This window comes from Centruroides vittatus, unplaced genomic scaffold (assembly GCF_030686945.1).
Source record: "Centruroides vittatus isolate TY-2023 unplaced genomic scaffold, ASM3068694v2 contig_466, whole genome shotgun sequence".
Lineage (NCBI taxonomy): Eukaryota > Metazoa > Arthropoda > Arachnida > Scorpiones > Buthidae > Centruroides > Centruroides vittatus.
In genome coordinates this window covers 2270176-2282015 of record NW_027122260.1, presented here as the reverse complement: position 1 = coordinate 2282015, position 11840 = coordinate 2270176, and the positions used below count along the sequence as shown (strand labels likewise).

Genomic DNA, 11840 nt, shown 5'->3' with positions numbered 1-11840 from the left:
GTTCTAGCTATAGCCAGATCGTTTTCTTCGTTATCAGTTTTTAAGTATTTAAAAAGACTCTTTTTGACGACTTTCTAAATCTTTTTTATTTTCGGCACGTTTTCTTTTCTGGTTACCACTTAAATAATTTGTATTTTTATCAAGGTCTTTATAAATTAAAAAAGTAGCATTAAGCAGAATAGATTTCTTTAATTAAAACATTTATTAGCTTACAATATTCTCAAGTGTATAAATGTCCTATGCTATACTAACTACATCAACCTGAATTGGCGCCTAGTTTTGTTGGTAGGTTACATACTGCCAAATTACAATTTATATTATGAAAACTATTTTTTTTTCTTTATTATTATTTTGATTCAAGAAATCAAGATTCATGAGATTTTTTCAGTGTACCTTACAATTATATTTTAAAGTGAAGTTATACATTGAAATACGAGTTGTTACATTTTAATTATAAACCATCATTATGCTGCATCCTCTTAAGCGCGGGCCAGGAGCGGTTGCCCCAGTTGACGGCTCTAGGGGCGACCCTGGCCTCAAGAAACTGACAGACAACTAATTAAGAACATCAGCAGAATTCCACCAATAATTACTCGCTGAAGTCAAAGAACACCGAAGCAAAACATAGAAAACATGTTTCTTATGTGAAGTGACCGTAAATCAAAGTAAAAAGATCGCCTTATTGCGTGCTTATCATTTCAATAATGTCCCAAATCTCAGTGTGCTTTTCGCAGATTTCTTCTAATTTCTTTTTCAGTGACAATGAATTTTTCTCTAATTCCTCTAATTCTTCAGATAACTTTATAACTCTTTTAGCTACGACCAGTGCAGAAATATATGAAAGTTATTATTAAAAATATATGAAAGTTTTCACGCTAAGAATTATTTTTAAAAAATAGATTAATTTGTTTATTTATTGAAAAGAAAGAAGACATTGAAACTTTCTAATGTGGATTTATATATTTTTGTTACCTCAATGGGAAATTAAAAATAAAAAAAAAAAAACATTTTTAGTGGATGTCGATTCATTTCTGTTCTTTTACTTATTTTGTATAAATATATTATAACAACAATTTCAATTGCATCGAAAACCAAAGTTCAGTTTGAGATAGAACAATTTTCATATTCATTTTTTTCTTGATATAAATAAAACTGTTGAATAATATTACATTGATTCATTTTCAAGAATTTTTGTACACAGGTGTGAGGTGGGTCATCCAACATAAGCTTAGAAAATGGTTACTGGTTAAAATACACATTGTTAATTAAGATTCCATTAGGACCAGCCAGGAAACTTCAGGCAAGTTTCCTGGCTGTTACTACTGTTTATCCGGAAATCTTTATCGAGATAAAGCTTTCAGGGCCAAAGCAAAATTACAGAGTGGTCGTTTGGTTGGTTATTTTAAAAGTATAGTAAAATACAACATATGGGCAATCTATCAAGGGTTTACAGATGATTTTTCTGTGGTAAATTAGGCTCAAATTATGTATTGGAAACGTAATGAAACCAAAAGAAACTTCACATTTTCAAACGTTTCTAAACCCCAACTGTCAACTAGCCACTAGGGGGATACTATATAAGGAAGCAAGGGGTAATAAAATTTTTATCTAAATTAAGAGTTTACAAAAAATATTCATAAAGAATCGTTAATGATTTTCTATGAAGTTGCGTAAAATGTTGCTTATAAAACTTTTAACATGCAAAATTAATTTTTACATATTTTAAGCAGTATTTTGTGTTGAAAAAAATTATACAATTCATTGTATTACTTCTGCACTATTCAAATTATCATTTTTACTTAGAAATGTTGCGTGTTGATTAACAGTTGATTAATATTTGTTGTAAATTTAATAAAAATTCATTTTATTTAATAAAGTTTTAAAACTATTAAACAACTATTTTTGTTATTGATTATCTGACTAGTTGAATAGGAGACAAGAGGAGTCTGGAAAATAAGGAATTTAATTAACTATTACAGAAAGAAAAACTAATTCATAAAATGAATTTTACTAAGAATCGATAAAATTTAATTCGATACATAAAATGTTCTCTTAATTATTTATATAATCTGTTGTAAAATCAATAATTTTAATTAAATCGCTATTTATTAATATGGTATGTTTTGCGGTACGAATTATTAACTGTTTTGTTACAAAACCATTCATATTAAAAATCGTGATTATTATGTTACGTCACACTTTTACCATATGACATGATATATGTTACATTTTTGCCCCTAGAACATTACATTTAACTACAGTCAAACCTGTTTTTGTGCAATTTTTTATTTGTGCGATTTGTTTTGTGTGATTTTTTGTGCGCGGTATATGAATTTCAATCAAATTGGTATACTGCACAAAAATAATTGCACAAAACACATTGCACGTATAAAAATTGCACAAAAAAAGACCGCACAAAAACAGGTTTGAGTGTACAAAATACAGTTCTGTTTAGATTTCACAATGAATGCATTCATTCGTAATCTGATTTTCTTGATTATAACGTTTATTCTCTATAACATTAGAAGTGGTAAGTAATTATATGTGAAGAATTTCATTAATATTTTCTATAAAAGCACTACTGGTGCGTAGTTGGTGTGGGTTCACTTTCTTCACACGAGCTTTTTTTTAACTCTTTCTGCCATATGGTCACAAAGTGGGACTCCTTTAGCAAGCACATAACGGGATCTCCGATGCCAACAATAATGAGGCCATGCCCGAATATGTCTGCACATACGACCGCCTAAAAACATTTTGGGTATTTTTGATGTGTTTGTATTCGATTCCCATGTCCACCCAAAGCGGCAGGCCAGCCGGCCTTTCAAAAAAGCTGGCTGCTTTGAGTTTTCCATGTCTTCTTCACGTCTCTAAACCCTAAATAGGACTAGTAACTTACATACGTTGTTTTTTTCAATCAGGGACTCGAGGTCTTTGGAATGGCAGTGAGACTCTTTCTACCTTGTTGCACGTTATTCAATTGTTGTTGGTTGAGTAGAGATTCCAAAAACGCTTCAAGGGTTGAGTAATCCTACACTGTGAGACGGATTTGGATGAGATGCTTTCTGGTGTTCTTCTGTCGCATTTTTTCCGAAAATTCAAGTTCTATTTCTTCAAGCTGCGAAAAATGCAATAAGTAACGTTTTTATTGCGCGCCGAGTTTACTCAGGAAAAAGTCAGAAAAGTGTCGGCATCTCACAGACTCCATGCGAGTTTTCAGGTAAGAAAAATTCGGCGAAAAAAACATGCTTGCGATAATCGCTATCGTCGATCGCGACCATCTCGAGCATAAAGATCGATTCTAGCCCAATTTTGAAGCGAGATATCGCAACTGATTAATAAACTCAGTAAAGTCTCACAATTCTCTGCGAGAAGTCGCGTTGTCACGCGCGAGAAATAACAGCGACAAAAATTTTTAAAATTAATTTCTCTAATACATATTGCGCTAATTCTACTTTCGAGGTAGGAGTAACGCAGGGTTTACTGACAAATTTTTTGGCATTAGCACGAAATTTCTACTGACTTCACTTGAATGAGTCATATTTCTTCCCCTTAACAAACAAACGCGATGGGAATCGGTGAAACATGAGATAAATTACAGCGAGTTGAAATTTGATATATTTATTTTTTGCGTTTTTCGTATCAAATTACATTAAATTCGACGCAAGTAAAGCATTTGTGTCAATATAGAAATATTTTACACTGTTTAAAAGTAGGGAAAATGAAGAAAACAAAAATGTAATGATAATTTTTGAAGCGAGGCAAAAAATTTACAATTTTAGGATAGAAAAACGGAGTCTGTGCGACTCCTGGTGAACGAATGTGGGTCGAAAAATCACGTGATCGCTGAAGGGGTAATGTATGTCTCTCAATGTGTATTTCCTCTAATTAAGAATACCTCTAAGAACTCTGTTTATACTGTACTATTTTAGATTCGTTTTTTCGCGTTTTGCGGGAAGTCGAACATATTTTTAGACACTTCAAATAATTCCCTAATTAGTTTCCAAAGACGGGGGGTACCTATTTCTTGCACGGGAAAACGGGTGAAATCAGCTTTGTAACATAACCTTAGTAGTGATATAAACTAAATTGTTCAATATAATACAATAAAAGGGTTAGAAGTACAAAGTTAGCTAATCGTAATGTTTGTTTTTCTTTTTTGCTTCGGCAATGATGGGCTTACCTTCTAGTTTGATAATAAACTGTTAAAATGTTGGCAACAGATTGTATAAAACACTTGAAAGATATGTTCTCATAAATCTTGCCTTTATAGAAAATTGTTGGACTGCAATATGAAAAAATTGTAGCCCGATAAATTCTGACTCTCGTCTATCTGTGTGTTTGTTTGTCTGTTTTTTTATAATCTCGAGAAAGGAGTATGATTGATGAATGTCAAGAATGGAGATAGAACGCTGAGGGCCACGAGGACCAGATTAACTATATACGAACTTCCGGTTTAGAACGGAACTAACGTTACTTTGATTGAAATCTTTGTCTGAACGGAGTTACATAGATGACCGACACGACTATTTTATTAACAAGAAAGTATTACGTACAAGAGCAAGACTAACATTAAAAGAATTGAGAATATTGTGACGAAAAGTTGCAGCCCCGCATTCTAACGACATCACCGAAAATAATCGCTTGTTAAAATTGGTTCGGTGTATAAATGGGATATTTATTACAATAAATATAAATTAAAATGTTTTATTAAAATATTTTATAGTTTTTAATCCTCTTCCTGTCCCCCGCGGTAGAATTTTCCAAAAATGTCTTCTCAGTGTGCAATCTCATGACATATCCTGTGTACCAAATTTCAACTTTCAAATCCAAATCCTAATTCTTTAAGCTCTGTGCTTAATGTTGTTTTTATTATTATCAACCCATCTAGATTACATTATAAGATTAGGATCAAATTTAGGGAAATTTCGTTTACGCTATTTTATTTATCAGATATCAAACAGCAAAAAAAAAAAATTATTATTAGAATTATTATTGAATTTTATCTGAATAAATGTTTAGTAATAAAATACATTTTTTATTTAAATAACTATAAAATACAAAAAATTTATTATAAGAGGGGAATTAATTTACTTGATAATAAGCTTACTTACATAAAATGATTAAAGAACAACACATTACTTATAACAATAATGAAAGTATATTATGCACGATCAGAGTTTTCTATTTCATGCTTTCATAAAAAAATTATATTTTTTAGGACTTCAAATTCAGACTATTTTAGTCTAAATTCACATATTCACTGCAATGATAAATGTGTTGAATGATTAAAATCAATGCTGAGATAATTATATTTCTGATTGTCTGATTGATTTCTGACAGTCCTCTATTATTGTTGTTTGTTCCATTTTAAAAGTAATCAGCAGCTAAAAATTTATAAAACATTTGAAATTGCATTTCTGAGATTTTCAATTGCATTTATCCATAAGCTGCGCAATTCGTTTTTTTTTTCAAATTAGAATTTTTCATATTAATACAACATTTACTAGTGACAATAGGTGTTCAATGTACGAGAGTCTTTACCGTGTATAAAAAATATTATAAATTTTGCAGATTTAAATAATTCGAAATTTAACAGTGAAATTTAATTAATATTAATTAAAAAATTACAAAAAGAATTTATGAAGTTTTCACAGTTGAACCTATAATTCATCATTGTTACCGTTGTAGAGTGTATAAAGAGTAGTATGTACAGTACAACTTATTCTTTTTCTATACAAATGTTTCTTTATATAATGGAATTTAACTATGTGCTAAAATAAAAAATATAATATATTTAATTCGGTCGCTTTTAATGATTATTTGACATATTTATTAAGATAAACTTTAAATTTGTATTAATTTTATATTGTCTTAAAATAAATTATCGTAAAGTATATATTCTATGAATTACAATAAATTTATATTGTGAAAATATATAAACATATATTCAAAAAAGAATAATCGTATAATAAATGCGAATAAAATTAAACCTGTTTAACAAGAATAGGAATAAAATAGCTTCTGAATTTTCTTTTTCTGAACATCTAGCATATAGATTTCTATGTTAAATCAATATGGTAAATTCGAATTAGTTGAACTGTTTAACTCAGATAGTGTTCTGTTTTTCGCACAATGTTTTCATAAACTCTCTGGAATTTTAATTAACTAATTATCAATCGTCTATGGAATAAACTAATGAGGAACTTTCTATAAAGTGTAAAAAATAATTATGACAAAAAACAACGTGTCGTATCAGAGTGGGCTGGGAATATTGGCTTTCAGGCATTATGTCACCTAGAGAAAAGCAACCCAAAAACTTTCCAATGGTAGTGTTTCCGGATATGTATGTCATTATCCTTCTCTTACCACTCCGTTATTCCCGTAGCTAGCCTGAACGAAACCATTTTGGGCTTGATTATAAAGGGCATTAGAAACGAAGAGTAACAATTTACACGATATTTATCTTCGATATAATATTAATATGAATATGTTCTATATTAATATCACTCTGTTATAATAACATAAATATTTATATTTCTTTTTAGGTAACGCTGTAAATACGAACCGAACTACTATAAAAATATCTGCGATTCCGGTAATATTTTTATAGTATATTAAATATTTACCTAACTCGTAACGATTTATTAATTGTTTTTATACAATATTTCTATACAGGTTCCTCCATTCGTTATAACAAATGAAAAAAACGATAACGACATTGGTGGAATCGACTTCAATTTTTTAAAATTGGTGCTGGAAAAATTAAAAGTCGAGTAAGTTAAAAGTTTTTCAACGTTTTGTATTCTTTCAGTTTTATATATTTTTAATACGTTCGTATATTAGTTATGAAGTTGTACTACCTTTTGATACAACGTTCGGAGAAAAACTACAAAATGGATCGTGGAATGGATTGAATGGAAGACTACAAAGAAAAGTTAAGCCTTTCAATAATAATGTTCATGACTTAGCTTGGGTTAAAACTAAAAACGTATTTACTTTAGGAAATTGATTTTGTATTACTTTCAACTTACGTAAATTATGAAAGTTTTCAAGTTGTGGATTATACAGTTCCTTTTGATTCCGATGAAATTATCTTCGTTGTTTCGGCTCCTAAACAACTTTCCAAATTAACAACCATAATTAAACCATTTGCAATAGAGGTATAGTAAAAATTTTTAAATTATATTAACAATTTTATTGTTGTTGCTCAAATTTATGTATAGAGAATCTAATGCGATTCCATATTCTGTATCTTAATCAATTATAATATTGTTATCGGCCTTGAATGTAATTAATAATAAAGTCATTGTAATAATTTTAACAATAACAATTATAATTAACAAATATTACTTAAACAGTAAACGAGATAAAAATATTAAAAAATGTATCAATAAGTCATAATTGTAAACACAGTTCATTTTGTAAATTTGAGATTTCATTTGCATGAAAATATTATTCTGTTTTTCCTATTAGCCTACCAGAATTCTTTAAATAATATTAGTACAGTAGTTTGGTTTGAGACGATTCGGCTACGCGACACATAGGAGCCAGGAGGACTTTCTACGTTAAACTGGCTTATATTTGTATTATGAAAGTAATACAACTCGGAGAAGTTGAATTATCCAACACGTTGGTGACACACGAACCCCCGATTAACTGTCAGATTTCCGGACTGTACTATATATCATTGACGTTATGCAATAATAGTATTTTTTAAATAGCTCAGAAATATAAGACTATATGAAGATTGTCGCGCCTCTTTCACAGTTGCACAGCCAGTGGTGATATTCCAAATATTTAAGAAGGAATTCGCTAGCAAAAGATTTTTCCCTAACGTAACGTGTAATGGGTGAAGGCCGGGTAGCGATGGTGTTTTAGATCTGTTGACCTTTTTTCTTTTTCTTTTTTTTTCTTTTTTTTTAAGCAGAGGAATTTCTTACCGCGAAATGGCGCTTCTAGAAATCGAAATAGACACGTGTCATCATCTCTCGACATACATTATACATTTTCTTTCGCTGTCCATAGCCCGACACGTGTTCCACAGCCATCTTGTATTATCTCGCGCGCGTGGCATTCTGGGATCTCTCTTATGATTGGATCTACTTTCAAGAATTCTCTTGAATCGATCGCGATTAAACCTTGTTTCGGTCGAGATTGAAACGGTCGAGAGGGATCGCACCAAGACATACTCCCTGACCTTGCTCACAATCTAGATTGAAATGCTCGGTACAAACGGGGTATAAGGCCCTAGTTTAGTAGTATTACAGAGTATAATACGCATATTTTAATATATTTTTTTAAAAAAAACAAACCCACTGAGAAATGTTCCGTGTGTTTAACAAGGTTCGGGAAACTGAAAACTTTAACAACGGGTTCGTGCGAACCCGTTCGGAAAACTGAAAATTTTAACAACGGGTTCGGCCGAACCTGTGCGAACCCGCCGAATATCACCACTGTGCACAGCTAAATTCAATTGTAAAAAATTTCATAAGTGGTAGAGGGAATGAAAATCACTGAACAATACTGGTTTGTGGTAGATTCGCTCTTAACCAACAAGTGTGGAGTTTGGCGGTGGGGAGATTTCTACGCTTCTGTACATATCTAACAGTATTATAAATCATTGTTTCTCATAACTCTAGTCAACTCAAACACCCTATTAGATAGACATGTGTGTTTCTTTATATTTTCTATGAGATAAACCCAATCTACTCCACATGTACAATTTCAGATGACATTTATCTATTTTCGAATTACAGTAGAGAGTCGTTAATCGGAACCCCGGTAATCGGAACGATTTTCAGTCGGACTGTGTCGTGCTGAATCGAACGTTTTTTGATACTAGATTTACTTCTAAAGTATAATTTTCATGTTTTTATATTCTTCAATATATTTATTTTGTTTGTACAAAATGAAGAAATAATTTTTAACGATACGATAGCCTCGATTATTATTATAAAAATTTTCGTTAGGCTTAAAATCGACGAAAATTCAACACGAAGCGACACGCAACTGAGAAAAATTTGAACATCGGACAGGTTAATATATTTTTTCGTACATAATCGGTAATCGGAACAAATCACTAATCTGAACAACTCCAGTCCCCAATTGATTCCGATTAACGACTCTCTACTGTAATTCGCTTAAGATTGAGTAGGAATGACCAAGGCTAGTTGTCACAAGGGAAATATTGTCACAGTGCAAATATCGCCTATATAATCAAAACTGAACGGTCACGTCATCTAGGAGTAGATTCGTTTACCGCTCGCCTACGTCATCACAAAATTCGAATAATATCCGTTGCATTGTTTTCCGTTAATTAACGGTTAAAAGATTTACGGCAAGTCGCCTAAATTTTGATGTGTCATGTTTTGTGCCTTTTGAAAACTTGCAATTAGTTAAAGGTGAGTACCAACTATATTTCCTATTAGGTGGGTCCTTAATGTATATATATACATTATGAGCAATCGAATTTTTTATTTTGAAATTAGAAACTATTAACTGATTTGTTAAAAAAGTTCATTTGGGGCAAATTGTCACACATCGAACGGGGTAACTTGTCTCTGTGACAGTTACCCCGTTTTGTGTACAATCTTTTTATTATAAGCGGTTGACGATTTTTTATCATCATACATTATACACTCAAACCTGTTTTTGTGCTGTCTATTTTTGTGCAATTTTTTATTTGTGCGATTTGTTTTCTGTGATTTTTTGTGTGCGGTATATGAATTTCAATCAAATTGGTATACTGCACAAAAATAATTGCACAAAACACATTGCACGTATAAAAAATCGCACAAAAATAGACCGCACAAAAACAGGTTTGAGTGTAGTTATAAATTTAGAAAGGGGAAAACATTACTCTAATTAGTTTGTTCTTCTCTTTATCCAGATGGTACGAAATTATAAAAGGAAAACTGATAGAAATGCCCAACCTGAAGACGTTTTACTAAGTTCTGCCAAAGCAGTAAAAAATGATGGTCAGCCAATTTCCATTAGGAAAGCTGCAGAGGAATACAATATCTATTACAGAACTTTAGCAAGATTCTGCAAGAAAATAACTGACGAAAAACTTGATTCTGGAAGCTCTACGGCTCAAATGGGTTATAAAAACAGCAGACAAGTCTTTACCAGTGATGAGGAGTTAGAGTTAGAAAAATATATAAAAAAAGTTTCTGATATTTGTTTTGGGTTAATGCCAAAACAAGTACGTAATTTAGCATATGACTATGCAACACCGCTTAAAAAACCGTTTCCTCAAATCTGGAGTGATACCTTAATGGCAGGCCCTGATTGGTTTACAGGATTGCTAAAGAGGCATCCTAGACTATCGATACGAACACCCCAAGCTACCAGTCTATCTAGAGCCACAAGTTTCAATAAGACAAATGTGGATGCCCTTTTCACAAATTTAGGAAATTTATTTAAGCGTTACCATTTCTACCCCAATGACATTTACAATGTGGATGAAACTGGAATAACTACAGTGCAACGTCCTGATCGTGTTCTTGCTAGAAAAGGATTTTGTCAAATTGGTTCTATCAGCTGAGCTGAAAGGGGCAAGCTACTAACCTATGGCTCTTGCAGTATCTGCTTCTGGAAACAGCATTCCGCCGTTATTTGTGTTTCCTCGAGTACACTTTAGAGACCACTTTCTGCAAAATTCTTTTCCAGGTTCTATTGGAACAGCAAACTCATCCATCTGACAGGATGAAACAGGAGCAATTTCTAATATTTTTGAAGCATCTCGTTGAAACTGATAAATGTACAAAAGAATGGCCTATACTGTTATTTCTTGATAACCACGAGTCTCACTTCTAAATTTCCGGATTAAATTTCTCAAACGACAACGGTGTCGTTATTTTATCTTTTCCCCCACACTTCAGCCACAAGCTCCAGCCACAAGCTCCAGCCTCTAGACCAGAGTGTTTTCGGCCCCTTAAAAGAATTTATCAACTCTACATGTGCTTCGTGGATGAAAACTAATCCAGGGAAAACTATCACCATCTATGACATTCCTGGTATTGTCTCTTCAGCACTTCCATTAGCAGTTGTGCCAAATAATATAATATCTGGAATTTATACATTGAACAGAGATATTTTCACCGATTAACACCATCTTCTAAGCTATGTCACAGATCGTCAAGATCCGAACAGCTTTGCATCTGCAGCCGAAAACATTTTCATAGAACGATCAAATAACACAGAAGATTCAGCAACTTATACAGATTCATTTATAATAAATAAATTACCAACCAATACATGTGCAGAAACTCCAAATCCGAACATACCTTCGACTTCTGGTCTATCTGGTTGTCCACCAAATGCGAAAACCTTAGTAGCTGCTAAGCCCCAGTCATGTTCAGTCATTTTTCAGGAGGTTATTCGGCCACTACCAAAGGCAGGAGGAAGAAAGGGTAACCGTCAAAACAAAGAAAATGCAAGTCTGCTATATTGACAGACACCCCTGAGAAAGACAAGTTGGAGGCACGAAAAAAATCTAAAACTTCAGAGGTTAAAATAAAAGCGTCTCCAAGACACAAGGCTGCGTCTAGTAAAATAAAGAAAAGATTCGCAGCTAAGACTGACTCATCACAAGAGGAAGAAGAGACCTTCTGTTCGATTTGTGGTGAGAGTTATAGTCGATACAAGGAGAAATTGATTCAGTGCACCAGATGTAAAAATTGGTCTCACGAGCTATGTACGGATGTAAATCCATTTTATGGTTGACAACTGTGATTCTGAAGACGATATGTAAAGATTTGAGTTAATTATCTTTTTGCAGAAAAAATAATAAGAAATCAGTAGTCTATTTTCTTTATAGAATTGATACAAGTAAATAT

The 11840-nt window shown here is 32.2% G+C and overlaps 1 protein-coding gene across 1 annotated transcript; it reads left to right on the top strand.

Annotated features, from left to right (window-relative positions):
- Window positions 1-9889: 9889 nt before the first annotated feature.
- On the top strand, window positions 9890-10546 carry LOC136977688 (uncharacterized). The gene has a single exon (XM_067273232.1). It carries the CDS (start codon window positions 9890-9892, stop codon window positions 10544-10546), a length of 657 nt encoding a protein of 218 aa, XP_067129333.1.
- Window positions 10547-11840: the final 1294 nt, after the last annotated feature.